Raw genomic sequence first — 17,360 nt, 5'->3', positions numbered from 1 at the left:
AAATGCTAATATCATATTAATAAATAAGAAAATGGACAATTTTTTCATTTATTATATTGCAATATGATAATTTATTATTATTATTATATTTGCAATAAAAAGGTATAATTTGTGATTCAAATAAAGGCTAAATCCAAAGGCTAATCCAAAAAAATTGGATTAAATTTATGTTAATAATTACAAAAAATAAAGGAACTATATAAGCTTCTCTTCATACATTTTATGATAATTATAATGTTATGCATGTGTGTATGTGTAACTTTATATTTTTAGAAATCGAAAGAAATCCTCTTCTGTGCTTTTAACACTGACGATGAGATATAGATTAACCTCGGAATCATATCGCTTGATCTCATTGCGAGGCTCTCACCGCGACGTTCATTCGGCGGACGTTAAACCTCGGTTAGTTGATTTCACTCGTATCTCGTAACAGAAGCTCGAGAAGGAAGTCGAGAGTCGTCGCCGTCGCCGGGAGAGGATTTCGAAGACAGCGTGCAGGCGGAAGGGAGGCAGTTCGGAAGGACGTGGCGACGACGAGGGTGGGGCACTCATGTTTATATGCATTGTATTGCTAAAATCCTTTTAACCGAATTACATTTAGCGATTCTAGTGCCGCTTCTGCGTCTACGTAACTTCCCACCCCCTCGCACCCCTCCTTCTCTGTCGCTCTCGTGCTCCGCTTCACTCCGTCGCCACCTCCGTCTCTCTTTCACACGCTCCAAGATACGGCGCGTGTCTACGTATGCGAAGAGCTACTCCATCCGCCTTCGGAAGATCCCATACGACGGTGGTGAGCTGATGGCAAAGTTGATGGTGTGAGAAGCGGTGGGCCGATGGATGAGTGGCGGAGGGGCCGAGGACGGGGAGGACGAGCGCGATGGGGCTGGATTCCAAGTCGGAGAACGGCATCCCTGAATCCCTGATTCTCTTGGTAAACAAGTGCTTGGGTGATTCACTGCTTGTTCACTCCTATCGGCCGTCGTTTGTTTCTAGACGCCATTGCGTTCTACGATTCTACCTCGTTTTCCGGTCTAATGGATTTTGGGGGCCGTCGAGGGTTACTTCGAGAGTTCCTCACGTTACCTCTTTCTCTTTCTATTTTTCTCTCGAATTAGAGATATTTTAGCATCTTTGACTGTAGATACCGGGAATTTATGAGAGTTTGGATGCCACCAACGATCTGTAATAATCTTAGTGACAGAACATGTTTGGTAAGAAAACATAGAACAGGATTTGCGAGGATTTATTGCTTCATCAACATGATAACCTGGAATTTCTATTAAAAATAAAATAAATACAGAATTTACAAGGTTTGCATATTATAATTATTCTATAATATGAAATTAAATCTTTCTTTTTTATATTTATGTATAAAAAAATTATTCTAACAAAATATTTAAAATGTACTGATAATTAATATAAATGTTTTAATTTCTCAAAATTTAATATACATATATGATTTGTATTAACGTTTTATTTCCAAAATCCTAAAACGTAAAAACTTAGTTCAACTCATACAGCGAAACTCAAGAAATTTTGATTAATCTTCAAGCTGGATCTTGGTTAAACTTCCACAATTATTTTTTATTATATCGTAGAAGAAAGAAATTTAATTTCAACACAATACTCACGATCTCAAAGGTCAAGCTCCGCCATCTTGGACTTAGAACATCCCGTAAAGATTACGAGATGTACGTCCCTGCCTTGGCTCGCGCGCATCTCGCGGCAGAGTCCGTCATTAGCGCTAACAAGGTTAGCCTGGGGCTGAAGGAGGTAGCGGGGACCAGTGGGAGAGGACGAAGGGGGATGCCACCCTCCTCCAGCAACCTACCCTTTGCTCGCGCAACACATACACACGTACACACGTGTATACGTGCTCGTACACGTACACGTACTAACTTGCGGCCGTAGCTTCCTTAGACCAAGGGGGGGATAATAAGATCTGCGACAATCAACCCCAACGACGACGCCGTCATGACGCTCTCTCGGACGAGCTTTCAGGCGACGTCCGTCACGTTACGTGCACATCTATCCCTCTTCTCTTCCATTCTCTTCCATTCTCTCTATTCTCTTCGTTCTCTTCTTCTCTTTCCGTGCCTATACTCTTTCTCTGCCTATACCCTATCCTGATTTCTACATCTGTCTCTACTTTATCTCTATCTCTGCCTCTCTCTATCTTCACTCTTTTTCTTGTTCTCTTCCCCTCTTTGTTCATCGCTCATCTTGCCCAACTCGCTCATCTTGCCCAACTCGCTATGTCATTTCCTATCTATCCTCTTCAAGCTTCTTCTCCTCGCCACTATGATGTACTCCAAGGTGGGAAGCTATCCAGTTTCCACGCCTTTCCTGCACGATTCGTCAACAATCCGTCCCAGCCGTTAAGACGTGCCACTGCAATAGCGCTCGTTGGACACTCCATAACGACAATGAAATCATAAAATTTCAATATACTAAGAAATACATGTTAATATAAAACATTCAAAAAATGACGTATTGAGTAATGGTAAGCTATCATATTTCATTAATTTATTTTATCTTTGAATAAAGCAAGATTATTTGTAATCGGTAATTTAATTATACGTTTTAATAAGTCAGATAATAACAATGAATATACCGTAATATATCTTATGCTTAATAACGTGAAAGATATTAAACATCCCCATAAAAACTAATATAATCCATAGCTCCTGCTGGAGTCTGATCTATTATCTTTCATCATATTTTCCCGAGTGCCGTTTCCACTTTGTCTTCCTAAGGGGCAACTTATCCATTACAAGATAGGTCGTCATAAAGGCCGGATCTATTAGGATTAAAGTCATAGGTCACGTGGAATTGTTATGATCGTCGTTAGCGAAGCAAATGACGTATATTTTTATACGCCGAAAAAGATATACCGAACAAATCAGCTATATTCTCTTTAATAAACCTGCCGACAAAGCAAGAAATCGTTTGTATCTTATTAGATTTATTTTCTCCTAATCATTTGTCTCTATATACATTTTCTGATATTTTTACGTAATGAAGCATTTCGGATAAAAAAAAAAGAAAGAAAAATCGATTGTTTATAAAAAAACCAAATCGGAATTTTTTACTAAAATTTGAAAGGCAATCTACAGTACACGCCGAATTTTTATATATAACTTTCTGAACAAAACCAAGATCAATAATTCGCCTGTCTAAAATTTATATTTCGCACTTCTACTTGTATCTTTGCGTACGTCGTGTGGAAGTAACATTCGACAACGCTCACAACGCAAGCACTCGAGCAATATATCGCGCGGACAAAAGAGACTAAGCCGAGATGTCCGGCCGGCGATTCGGTAAACATGACGAAGACTCATAGATCAGTCGCTGATCCGTGCTGCCGAGCTGTTCTTACCTCGCAGGACGGACCACAACGTTAAGTACGGTGAACGGCAAGCATGGATTGTGTTGGTCGAGTCGATTGTGTGTAAGTGCCTTGGAAGGAGAGAAGGAGAATGGAATTAGGCGAGGAGGTGCCGGAGAGGGCGAGCGGCAGGGGCGGAGGGGTGAAGAGAAGAAAGGCAGTCCGAGTGGAGTGAGGAAGTCGAGGGGTTGCGGGAGGCTGGAAGGAGCTAACCGCATCGTAATCAACGTAAAATGGCGTCGGGAACAGGGAACGGAGAACGGAGGAGCCTCCTGAGGTCGTGCCGCCATTGTTGATCACCCTCACCCTCGTATAATACGTGCTATACGGCTCACCCAGGGATGCACCCTCCATGGGCACCACGTCGAGGTTCTTACGTTACGCGACGGAATTTTTATATCGTGTTCGAACGGATGCAAAACGTTTTACGATCGTGTAAAAGCGCGATTTCGCGATTATACAATTTAAGATTTCGACATTAAATGCTAACATTCATTAACACACAATTAATTAAAAATTTAAATTCTTATATAAAATAATACTATCATCCTTTAACATATTTTCATCATAACATAATTTTACACTTCAATTTTACATTTTACATTTGCAACAGTAAAAATATGTTATTTCTCCTGCTTGATTACTCTGAGATATTTGAAATTTTGTTTCTTACGTGAAAATATAAAAATAACACACAACGCGATGGTTAAATTTTAATATTTTTTTGCACAAACTCCCTTATTCCTTAAGACAAGAAGAGTCTGACTCATAATACTGTTCCGCTCGACAGCTCATTTTGTATTTTACAATAAATCCCTGATTCGCTGGCGAGAAAGCGCGCTTTGCCATCCGAAGTTGGATTCGACCCTGCGGGATGCTCGGCAAGTTGTAATAAATTACGCAGAAGTGGAGCCGTGAGCGGAGATTACTGGCCCGGTTTCTCCCACCATAGCACAGTAGCAGCCGCCGGCTCCTATTTCACCACCAACCACTCCCCTTTTCACCACCGCCTGCACGATGGCGATGGCAGTTTCACTTAAACCCCGCTACCTGCCCGCCTGCTGCTGCAATTTTGACGGGCGCACGCCGAATGAGACGCTAATGAAATCGACTCGCGATTCGCGCTGCTGATTCAACGACACGGAAACCACTCCGTAATGTTATGCAGAGGCATACATTTCAATCACGCTGTATGATTTCATACAGCCTCCATACAGCACCAGTATTATTCAACATTCTTGAAGCAATGAGATATTTTTAAACAGTAGAGACACGAGTGACTAAACATCGTAAATATTTGATTCATTCGAATTGATTTAATAAACATAACACTTTGTTGCGAGTATGAAAGATTTAAATATTTACTTACTCGTACGTATCAAAATTCAAACGTTAATTTGCATATATATTTTAAAATATGGTCAAATGTTTTTTTCTACCGTAAGAGAAAGTGTAGAGAGAAGAAAGGAATAGATTCGTTTGCTCTGGAACACACTGGAGAACGGCGCAGCGAATTAACAAGCCTCTCGTGATTTCGAATCCGTCCGCAGCGAGCGTCGCCAACAAAGTCGGAGTAATTCGGATTGGGTGCGCGCGGCAGATCGCATAAAAATTCAGGGAAGTACTCTCTGAACGGTTCATTTCACTCGGGCTGATCGTGTTCGACTCAGCCTCGAGGGCAACATACATTATGGTGTGCTGACTGCCTACCATCTTCTCCGATAACGCAATTTAATCCCGAGAATGATATAAGGAACGCTTTTGTGTTACCCGTACCGTTCCTGGAATACGTATTTCTCCTTCCTCTTCCAAATTGCACGAGTTGTACGAGTGAGATTTAAACGCGTTTTCTAATTCCCGGAACTGCGGTACTTTGTTCACGATAGTCGTATCGTAAAAGCTTACAAGACTGTAAAGGAAAGAATCTAATTGAATAGAATTTTTTAATTTGATCCAAGATATAATATATCAAGTTTTTTTTTTTTTAGAAAAAGAAAGAGAAACGATTATTCTCTTGTGCTTTAAATTTTAAACCTAAATTTCAAATTATCTTGTATTATCTTCAGTTCACTAATATCAGTTTTCGGTAGCTTTTGCATTATCAAAATTTAAATCTTAAAATAGTATTGTTTGATCATTATAGTTTTGTACAAATAATTTTTTATTGGCAGATGATTGGCAAATGTGTGGTCACAAATGAACATTTTACAATAGCAAAAAAATTACCTGCAAAAGCCACGGAAATACTTGATATTTCTATTTTATCGATGAACACAAACATTGTGTCCCTTTTTACCAATGTATGTTAAGTTTAATTTCAGTTTAATTAGTTCAGTTTAATTTCATTCTTTATGTTTTTTTAGTTCTAAAAATTAAAAAAAAAATAAAAAATAAATTAAATTAAGGTTAAAATTAATAGAATAGACATTTTATATCGATATTTAAATTAAAATACGATTATAATTATTCATAGTAACTAGTAGAGCATATTCTTTAAAATCTTTCAGTATTACTAATATATTATACATATATCATCATATTTCATTTAGCAGAGATTTTTAAGGAACATTCTAAAGACATATATATCTTATAGAATATCTTATAGATAAGAGAATGTCTAAAGAATATATTTCCAGTGTCTTTAGGATAAAGTATGCTGCATTATATATATATATATATATATATATATATAATTATTATATATTATATGATAAATATTAATAAAATTAATCAAAAGTAAGTCATAAACTGACATTATTAATACATTATACTGGCTGCTGGTAATATTGTTAACTATTCTAATCGATAATATAACTTCTGTAGGAACAATTTAAAATTATAAGAAAATGTAATAAAATAAAGTTTCTTTTTAAATATGATATATTCAGATACAAGTAATCATTTTTCTAACAGAAAACAAAGTATCTATTTCTTTTTAAAAAAATATCATACAGACCCTTCAAATATGTTAAGAATGTAATCAAAATATTTTATTTTCAAAGAAAGAAAAGAAATCTTCAATATGACTGAAAATATTATCATTACATATACATATCCATAATATATGTATATAAAATATTATCATATATAAATGTCATGTTATTTATTTTAACATATCTAAGTTTACAAAAGTATAAAATTATTATCGCATTGAAGTATTGCAAATTTATAAATGCAGAAGTTCCTCTATCTATCGCAAAACTCGAGCAAATGATCTCATAGATAATCGCAATAATGTTGCCTAAGTTTTACGTAATTTTTGATGCCAGTAATTAAACATTAAAAATATCTAATTAGTAGCTCTCATATTTTATCATGAATATATTCGAATATCCCGCCACACACAATCGCAAGCAGTATGGCGAATCCATACACCCGCATACAGCGACCCATCCGACGGCGTGCTGTACCTCGTGAAATGACAGATCGATAAGTGGATATAGTTGGTGGTCCGCGCGGGTTGGGATATACTCCAGAAAAAAACGCATCACGTGTTGATAAGGTTAATCAACAGCGATAACGCGTTGCGTCATTTAGCAGACCGTCGCGAGCTCTCGCAGAACAAGGTACGTCCCTATTTTGCTCTGTCAAACTTTACCGTATATCGAAGCGTTTTATTAAAATCCACCGCCACGTAGCACAGCATTTCTCCTGCGTGTTTTGACGAACGAACAGCTGACACGACACAGCCGGCGCCGCTGTAGCCATTCGCGACAACTGTGCGCGCGCGCGCGCGCGCGCGCTCGCGTCGCGCTATATCGTTGACGGCGCTATTACGAACCGGGTATCGCGAAACAATGTGTGTGCGATGCATCCAATGAAGATGCAATATCCGGCTGAACTCTATTGATGCATAAACGTCAGAACGACGAGGTCTTCATGATTGAAGAAGTTCTTCCTAATCACCGGAAGAAGAGATACGCTTCGAAATTTTCATCAAAAATATTTTAAACAAATCTTTGGATACGGATTATATATTAGAATATTTGAAATAAGTTTTGGACAAATTGTCCGTAATTAAATAAAAAAAAAAAATCACTGTTCTTTTTTTTTTTTTTTTTATTTTGTTCGTGTCTTCAATTTTTCGAAGCATTAGAGAAAGATCAGCTTTTTAAGAGGATTATGATTTTTGCCTGAGGAGAATCTTTCGCAATGCGACTTGCGGTCGCATCGCTTAACTTTCTCTTATGCATAAAAAGTAGCTAAACCTATGATCGTGTAATTAGTGACAGATGTTCTGTTATATAAGATTCATAGGATGGCAATTATCTAGTATCGATGTTTGTAAAACTGATAACAAATTATTCGATACGAATATTTCCTTGTGTATCTTCTCTTTTTGACATATTAATCTGATAACTGCTTGATTTTAAATTATTTATAATCCGTATATTCCGAGTATTGATCCTGTCGCATATTTAACAAAGTAATTAACAAAGTAATTAAAAGTTGCAGATAAAAGTATAACAGAATTATAAATAAAATACGAAAAACATATGAAATAATCTTTATATATGATGTATACGTTTTTTTCATATCTCTAAATATAAATCGAAATCTGGATGTATATAGTCAACAGTATTAATATATATTAATATATAATATATAATATATACACATATATATATAATATATATTAATATATTAATATGTGTTATACTGAATTATGAGAGAATGAGAAAAAAAACGAAAAGAAATCTCTAGAAGATTAGATGAATTACGTCTTATTAAAAATTCGCTATACAACCGAATTTTTTTATGTAGGACATAGAGTGCACATACAGATTTAAAATATCAATTTGATAACGCAAAAATGATATAAATACTTACATTATCACATACATTACATTACATTGAAGTGTTACATGATACTCGATCACATTGACATTATCATTAATTAATAAAAAAAATAAGTATTAAGTTTGCAAGCAGAATAATGCTTGCCGTAAATACTTACTGCAAGCCGTAAATAGGATTTATTTACTGTAGCATACGGAAGTTTTCATTGTGCTTGCAGTACCTCAGGAGACGAGCATGAGTAAATACCGTCAACGTACCATAAGAAACTCGAATGGTTCTTGAAGGTAAAATGTCGTATTGAGTCAGTAAGTTTCAGTACTGTTCGATTTTCGGTGCAGCAGCAAATATAATTACACCTTCATGCTTAATAGCTTTGCAAATCTTATTCGATACCTATAATGTCATATTAACTTGTCAATAATTTCACGATATAAAGCGAATTTGTTATGCGGTTCACGTAGCGAGCCACTTCGCCGCATGTACATATTACATTTCCATCAAACGCTATTTCCAAAATTAAAGGGCGAACTCGTACTTCGTGGCCTCAACGAAGATAAAATTTGAATGAAGGCACACCGCGGTGAGTCCTTAAGGAAAAAGGCTTTACGACGTAATGAAATTTAATCGCGACGAACTTATATACTTTATTATTATATACTTTATTATTGTTTATTATTATGTGCTTGCTTTCGTTTTATCTCGGGTTGTCGTGTGATAGCACGACAAAGAATAGCTCTCAAATATTTTCTTGAAAATATTCTCGTCTTGCCTTTTGTAATAAAAATTACAAGGATGAAAAAATCATAGCTCGTACAATTTGTATACTTTAGATATACTTAAAATATATCAAATCTATTAAAAATGAATAAGAATGTTTAAGTACTCATGAATCATTTAATATATATTTGACGTATTTTAATATATTTTTACTCTATATTAACATATTACATTTTAAACTATTATTTAGATATAGTATCCTATTTTACTTTATTTATATATATATATATATATATATATATAGAGGTAAGTGTTATATTATTATATAATTATACAATATCCCTCTCTGAATATGTTTCTTGTTATGTAATCCTATTGCAATTGCCGAGAATAAGAAGCTTAAATTGAAATTGCGTAGTGCGGTATTGCTGCAGGCAGACTCCTACTCAATGTATTTCCTGTAGTTCAACTTGAAACAGTATCGTAATTACCAACGAAGTTACCGCCAATACCAAAGCACGGCATTTAACCGTACGATAAATCATATAACCGCAGTAACGAGTAACGGCATAATTTCATGAGACTTAATGCGATGGAATTTCCAAAAAGATACAATTTATTACGAATAATCCTAATCGCAATATCCGCTGTTTTAGAATGTTTCTCTTGTCTCTCTACGTAGGTCGCTGTTAGAAATGTCCCATCAAGCTAACGGGGCCAGTACCGTCGAGACGGTAGATAATCTTGTTCCAATCTTGACACCCACCGCCGATATTTCACCGCGATTGAAGACCTTGGCCGATCATTTCATCTCCAAATACAATGTACAGCCTTCCTTTTTCGCCCGTGTGCCAGGAAGGTAAATTTCTTTTTAATATAATAAATTCAATCCCTCCCAAGTACTTTTAGAAGCCTTACTAAATACTTGATATAAACTTTACTATATAAGATATTATATATAATACAATACGCGGTTTCTATAATCGTCAATTCAATTTACATCTTAATTTTGAAAAGGTATTACAGCATCGTTCAAGCTCTAAATCGATCCCGAGAATTATTCCGGATGGTTAAATACATTAACAAATATTTCTGTCCTGTGTTAACAGGGTAAATCTGATAGGCGAACACATCGATTACTGCGGATACTCCGTTTGTCCAATGGCCATTGAACAAGATATCCTCGTCGCAGTGACATTATCGAAAGACAACGAGATCCATCTTACCAATGTAGATCCCAAATATAAAGACTTCCGATGCAATTTCGAGGATACAGGGTGAGCACAGTCTAAATTCAATGAGTGTTTGAGTTTATTCAGGCAACGACATTAGTCAATAGCTGTTAGAAACAACAAAGTTCCTTATAGTTGACAAGTTTGAGAATTTGTCGATTAATTTTAGCTTGCGAAAACTAAGTGAGACATTTGTTCGAAAGAAACTTTCCTGGGATTATTAAGATCTTGTTGATACACATTGTGTCTGATATATATAGCGAAGTATACCGCACGTGGCATAAATGTAAATGTAACACCTCCTTCACAACGCACTGTCGTGCTCACAGTTGTGGTCTCAGGCACTTATAAGCACTTAACAATTTAAGCCTGCTGATCCCTCACCGCGGCCATCTTGGATTATAACGCTGAAACTAGAATAATGTGCAATTTATCTCTACAGCGTACGTGCGTTCGCATTGAGACAAGATTCCCTCAGTTTCCCTACTACTATTTCGCTACTAAATCAATTTAAATGAAAAGTAATTATTATTATTATTATTACAACACAAAAACTCGGTAAAAGATAACGGATAACTAGTGGATGCGCGTAATTTAAGGAAAGCAGATCATATCGTTCCGCTCTCGCGGAACCTCGCTCTCGTTTGGATTAAATTACCTCCGCGCTTTCTTTGCTCTCGGTATAATACCGAAGAAGATAATATGAACTTTCTTAATCTCATTCATTATTCAATGTCGCACAACTACGTCAGATAGAATATAACTCAGGTAGCAGACTTAGCGAACGTATCGTTATTGATTTTCCGATTTTTCTGTCACGTACGTTTTTATTATGTATGTGTCTCAACTTTTTCATAATAACAGGCAAGGAAAAAATTCTGAATAAAATATTCGCTATTAATACTCTCTCAAACATTAATATTTCGCGAACTTGATGTCAAGAGTTAAAACTTTATAATAAATATAAACGTAATTGTGGTGTAATCGTGAATTTCAGATCTTGTATTAGCGATAGCGCGAGCGGTCCGGCGTGGTACAAATATTTTCTGTGCGGTGTAAAAGGAGCGTTAGAGATAATCCCAGCAGAGTCTGTTCCAGCTGGAATTCTGGTTGCGATATGGGGAAACATTCCCCCTAATTCTGGTCTCTCCAGCTCCAGCGCGTTGGTCTCGGCCGCGCTCCTTTCGATCGTACACGCCAGTCAGGTGAGCGATTAAATTATTCATCTTACGCGCGGAATGTTAAATATTATTAGTACCTTTGCGTATTACGAAATGATATTAAGCGTTGTGTCATAAAAAATAATTAATAAGCAACGAGCGCTAAAGCTTGAAGTTCGCAAATTACTTCTTTAGACTTTAATTGGCTCTAAAAATATTTTCCACTTTGACGTCAAGTTTCCCCGGCCTTTTCACATAATTTTTTAATTAGAATTTTTCGGTTTTCAGCAAACTTCCATGAACGATGTAGAAATAATATCGCGTATTTATTAACGTCACAGATATTAGATAAGTACTGAAAGATGTTATGTTTGATCAAATGAGTCAAACTATTTCGATCACTACTCTGTATAGCATTCTTCTTCTCGAAGGTAGATCATATTTCCTTTGACGGTTTCGTGTTTGCTCGAATGGATATCGAACGCAATATAACCACCGTAAATCTTTGAAAAACTTCTTTAATGCTTTATATTGTTCTCCGTGCGTCATTATTTTATATATACTTCTCATCCTTTTATAAGTCTTATGATCAGATTTCTTAATTCAACAATTTTAATTTTAAGTTTGTTTCACAAATTCTCTTTTATTTCATTCATTTGCGAATATATATGCTCTTTTTAAAAAAATTATGATTGTTATTGCATAAATATTATTATTCAAGTTCTTTATATTATAGTGTCAATTGTCAAAGCATGAATTAGCGATTGTTAGTGCTCGAGCAGAAAGACATATTGGCACTCAAGGTGGTGGAATGGACCAGGCCATCGCTTTTCTTGGGAAAGCAGGTAATTTTTATTAATCGTATTTTACTATATTATCGTAAATTAAACTGTTTTAAGATTTCATAAAAAATATTTTTAAAAAGAGCTACATAGAGAGAATGATTTCTTTAGATTTAATAAATTTTATTAAATTCAAAGAAATTTATTTTTTGAAATAGTCCAAACAAGCCAATTATTGATTCAACTAATTCGAGTTTGGTTTTTCAAATAATAAACAACTTTATTTTAAATATTATAAGATATTTGTTTAATAAAGTATTTGAAAAAAATAATGCTCTTTATTATATGCTTCAACAATATTAAAGAATCTCTTTTTTTCATTGAAATAATATTTAATCTAGTCAAACAAAGTGTTATTTATTTTAAAAGATAAATTTTATTTCCTTTAAATAATAATGCTTTTTTTCTATTAAACAACATGATATACTCTAACGACAACAAAACTCTTAATTCAATAAAATGATGTTTAATATAAAATATATGTTGTTTAAATTAAATAAATTTAAGTCAAACAAATAAAACTGCTAAATTTAAAGAAATCTTTTTCTTAATGAAGAGAGGAAAAGAGTAGAGAAGAAAATCTCTGTATTACGTCTTAATCTATTTAAAACGTTTAAAACGATTCAAAAACTGTTTATTCACGAGATTAAAGCACGGGATTCTCGAATCGTATTAAGAATATCATATCTCATTTTTCCGCGATATTGTTTGTTCGTAAAGGTTCGGCTAAGTTAATAGAATTTAATCCCTTGCGCGCAACTGATGTAATCTTGCCAGAAAATGCAGTGTTTGTGATAGCGCACAGTCAAGCTTATCACAACAAAGCCTCGACTGCCGACTACAATCTCCGAGTTGCGGAATGCCGATTAGCCGCACAGGTACATATATTTTTTTTTATATTAATACCGTATCCCATCCCAAAAATTTTTTTATTAAATTATCTAAACTTCTTATTACGTATCGATTTCATCATTTACCGTCGCTATCCATTTTTATGTTTGCAAATTATCGGTTAAGAATTGTATGATCAATATTACACGCGATATTATACGAATGTTACGCAATCACACAATTATTTATCTAACATCAGTGTGTGAAATGAACAGGCCACTAACACAATCGATACTGTGACTTATGGATAGGAGGTCGTTTGGATTGATGAATTTTAAAGTTTTATATCTCTAAAACTACCGCTTGAAATGGAAAATAGCAAATATTTTTATGATTTATTTTTTCGAGAATTTTCTTGTTGTAGTATTTTAAATTACGAATTTTGAGACACTTTGTATATCATCTCGTACGTTAAAAATACAATTATACAGCTCTGTTTAACTTAACTTTTTGATTCAAATATTGCTAAATTCTCTTTCTCTCTTTGTCTCTCTAAAAATCTGTAAACTATTTCAAAGAATAAAATTCGTTTTTCAATTACTCTTCACGTTTGTCGCTTTTCGATAGACATTGATCGATGCACTTCGCGTTTATTCGGGATATCTTCTAACTCTTACAGCTTCCTTAATTCTATTTCCTTCGGTTTTCTTTCCTTTCCAAAGACATCCTTCTTCATTGAAACAACGTAATAATGTAAAAGAAGAAATAAAAGTTTCATGAAAAAGTACATAATTATCGATTTACGATCTCATATTGTAATCCTTCTTTCCCCTAACGAAACGATAAAATATCTCTTCTTGTTTTCTATTTAGATAATAGCCAAGAAACGAAATATAGATTGGGAACGTATTCAAAGATTAATCGATATTCAAGAGAGACTCGCCTCTGATTTGGACGAAATGGTTACGATAGTAATGACAGACTTACACGAAGAACCATATACTCTTGATAAGGTATCCATTATTACGTAATAAATAAAAAATAAAAATGACCGAGATTTTTCTCTCGGGGAGATTTTTCAACAGAAGGAAACAAGGAATAAATCTTTCTAAAAATTATTAAAAAAGCGCACCGCAAAAGAGCAAATTTTATAATCATGAATAAAAGATAATAAAAAAAGTTATATTTTTGTTTTAATTACGTTACTGATTTATTCAATCGCGTTAAACGACTTGCGGATAAAGTTTTTATAATTAATAACGAATCAAAGGACAATTATAAGTTAAATATAAATTTTTCTCTGTAGATCTGTGAGAGCCTCGGTACGGATTACGAACGATTGAAGAAGACGTCTCTCGTCAGTTCCTTTAATATCTCGCAAACGTTTAAACTGCAGCAGCGGGCTCTACACGTTTTTCAAGGTAAAGGGATCAATTTTCATGCGCTGTTAAGTTCGCAAAACGCGATCTTAAATCCGATAAATCAAGAGAGCTTATATCTTTTCCTCGTTTCCACCAGCCAATATATTTTTAACTTTTTTTACGCGAATGAGGGCCTCATTATTCTCTCGCGAATTTTTTAAAAAAACCTAGAGAGAGAGATAGAAGATATGCTCTTAAAAAAATTAAAGATCAAATTTCGTCCTATTAAACGTGTCAATTATAAAAGTATTTAAGTATCTCCCATCCTATATCTCTGTCGATAGCATAAAAGCAAAAAGTTCTAGATGGAAATTCTGAAGTTATCGCATCTCCTGTCTTTGTGCACGAAACTGTACCGGTGATCAATCATAAACATGGATTGTTCCACGTAGCTATAAATTACCTTGCCGGACATATGTCGATTGCATTTTAACCGATATGAAAACTGATCCGTGGATCTAAAATTAAATGTCCCAGAAATTTAATTGTATAGAGAAATGAGATGTTCTGGTGACGAAATGTCTAAAGTTTATGTTCAGTTATTTCCTTCGAGTTTATAACTATCCCGTATCCTTTTATAATCGTCCAGTGGCAAACTCTGCGGCGAAGCGCACGTATTAATTAACGTCAAATCGATTAGCGTCACATTAAACACTCCACAAATACCTGTTAGATGTTACAATGAATCATCATCACGTTGAAAAGCGCGGTGTTCATTATCACGGTGGCCAGTAAACTCGCCTCGATTAACTGCATCGCTGCTCTTACACCGCAGAGGCTGGCAGAGTGCTCACGTTCCGCCGTATAAACGAGGAAGGCAGCATAATGGAACACGAGAAGCTTCAACATCTAGGCAACCTGATGTCGAAGAGCCACGCCAGTCTCCATAAACTGTACGAGTGCAGCCATCCTAGCGTGGATGCGCTCGTCGAAAGGGCCGTGCTTTGCGGTGCATTTGGCGCTAGACTCACAGGAGCTGGGTAACTATATTATTACATCAGGCTAAAACGTTACAATAATGTGCACGCGACAAAAAAAGTGTAAACTATATTTAAATTGAATTCCCTGCCAGACACAGAAAACCTTTCGTGAAGAGAATGATTTACGGAATAATATTATATCAATAAAATGCTTATAATATATTATAATATATTTTATATATATATGTAATATATAATATATATGTATATATATATAAAATATGTTTATAATATATAATATTATTTTACGTTATATTAATTTCACACACATATACGAACACACATATACAGGCGCGCGTATGCATAAAATTATCTTTTGTTTTCATTGCTTTATAATAAAAATGAAACAAGTTGTTGTTTCCGTATTATAGTTGGGGTGGTTGCATCGTGGCTATTATTGATAAAAATGGCGTTCAACAATTCGTGGAAGATCTCCGAACATATCTTTGTCAAAATAGCACAAAGAACCGAGCGGAGCTCGAAGATATGGTATTCCCGACATCACCAAACCAGGGTGCTGTTATTTACACAGTGTCAACACCATTCTGAATCGAAAACCCGTGATGTAATAAATAAACATAATGGCTTTCCTCGGTCCGCGTCATGCCATCCTTTTATTGACGTTCCATTATTTTCTCCACCTCCACCTCCCTTTTACTCCACTTTCCTCTTTTTACTCCGCTCTCTTTCGCCCTTCGCCACAAATTTTAATTGAATGAAAGAGTGCCACACCTGCCGTTCGGTGTTTCCTTGATATTTTTGGCGCTCAAGCTCACGCGGACAAAAATGATTTTCAAACGTTGCTTCTTGTCATTTAATCACTATCATATGAATCATATTAAATTAATTCTATTAAACGGAGTGCCTTGTAATCGCACACTATGATATTTTTAAAACCAAGATATAGTATTCTTTAATATAATTCTTTAATATAATTTTATCAGAAAACGATAAAGGTATATTAATATTTGTACCTTTTTTGATATGATTCTTACATATAATTATAATACACAGTAAAAGAATTGTAATTTTTGTTATCCTAAAAATATAAATCTAATTTCTAAAAATTTAGCTATTTATACGGCATTAATATAAGAATTAATATAAATGATTATATATCAATGCGTAACATGTTTTTGCACGAAAAAGTTATAAATAAGTAAAGCATGATGGAATATACCTTTTTTCATCAACGTGTAATATCAATTTCACAAAAAACCAATAAAGTAAGATAAGATACGTACAGCTCATCTAAATAAATCTATCTTTTCCTTTCTTTACTTACTTTTTCTATAACGAGCTAACAGTAAAATACTGCTAGCAGTAAAATTGCTAATAAATTATTACAAATTTCTTTCATTAATAATGAAAGAAATGATGAGAAGAAATTCATCATTTGTTTAATTTCTATTAAAAAAATTAAATTATTTCTGTTGCATGTTATTTTAAATCGTACAGTACGATATATTTTCGACAAATATTTAAATGTAATATTTGTTATTTTATTATATTTTATATCCATTTTTAAAATCTATTAACTATAAATTAAAATAAAAAATAATACGAAATAAAATTTTTTTAACGCGCTCTCTAACAATTATTATTTATGCAAAACGTGGGATATATCGTGAAATATATACGTATTAGTAAATGTAACATGCTAAGTGAAAAATATGCGAGTAATACTTACGTTCATGATTTAACATGTAACATGCAATATCATAATTTAGTATCGTGTGTAAAGCAAGCAAAGTTTCTAAAAGTAAATGCGTTAATTATCATTACTTTTAAGTCCAGTCATTCAGAACACGTTTTTATCCACATTTCCTTCCACGTTTCGGAGAAGACGTGTCTCTCTGAGAATTCCAGGAATTGTTAGCGAGTATACCTAAACTTCATTTTCTTGGTATATTTTCTGCACTGTTTTAATGAAATGTGTGATACAAGATCCTTGTGATATTTTCTGAATTATCATTACTGGAAAAACAA

General features: G+C 34.3%; 1 protein-coding gene across 4 annotated transcripts; it reads left to right on the top strand.

Annotated features, from left to right (window-relative positions):
- Positions 1-6,802: 6,802 nt before the first annotated feature.
- Positions 6,803-16,614, top strand: Galk (N-acetylgalactosamine kinase). Of its 4 annotated transcripts, XM_011638218.3 has the most exons (11): positions 6,820-6,954; positions 8,406-8,472; positions 9,588-9,764; positions 10,015-10,182; positions 11,135-11,342; positions 12,034-12,142; positions 12,860-13,017; positions 13,843-13,983; positions 14,277-14,391; positions 15,167-15,371; positions 15,743-16,614. In XM_011638218.3, the coding sequence occupies exons 3-11, from the start codon at positions 9,601-9,603 to the stop codon at positions 15,918-15,920; spliced, it is 1,446 nt and encodes a 481-aa protein (XP_011636520.2). In that variant the 5' UTR covers positions 6,820-6,954; positions 8,406-8,472; positions 9,588-9,600; the 3' UTR covers positions 15,921-16,614. The 4 variants fall into 4 exon arrangements, with proteins under 4 accessions (XP_011636521.2, XP_011636519.2, XP_011636520.2 ...); XM_011638219.3 differs by lacking the exon at positions 8,406-8,472 and having other exon boundaries at positions 6,803-6,954; positions 12,917-13,017; XM_011638217.3 differs by lacking the exon at positions 8,406-8,472 and having other exon boundaries at positions 6,804-6,954.
- The last annotated feature ends 746 nt before the right edge of the window (positions 16,615-17,360 follow it).

Source organism: Pogonomyrmex barbatus, unplaced genomic scaffold (assembly GCF_055798465.1).
Source record: "Pogonomyrmex barbatus isolate J1 unplaced genomic scaffold, ASM5579846v1 scaffold2, whole genome shotgun sequence".
NCBI lineage: Eukaryota > Metazoa > Arthropoda > Insecta > Hymenoptera > Formicidae > Pogonomyrmex > Pogonomyrmex barbatus.
This window is presented reverse-complemented; position numbering and strand designations above follow the sequence as displayed.

What these genes read in the sequence shown, in the direction of transcription:
- Galk (XM_011638217.3), top strand. Translation starts at nt 9,601, where the DNA reads ATGTCCCATCAAGCTAACGGGGCCAGTACCGTCGAGACGGTAGATAAT. An exon ending in TGCAATTTCGAGGATACAGG is followed by an intron (nt 10,183 to 11,134) that starts GTGAGCACAGTC and finishes CGTGAATTTCAG; the next exon opens with ATCTTGTATTAGCGATAGCG. An exon ending in AATGCCGATTAGCCGCACAG is followed by an intron (nt 13,018 to 13,842) that starts GTACATATATTT and finishes TTTTCTATTTAG; the next exon opens with ATAATAGCCAAGAAACGAAA.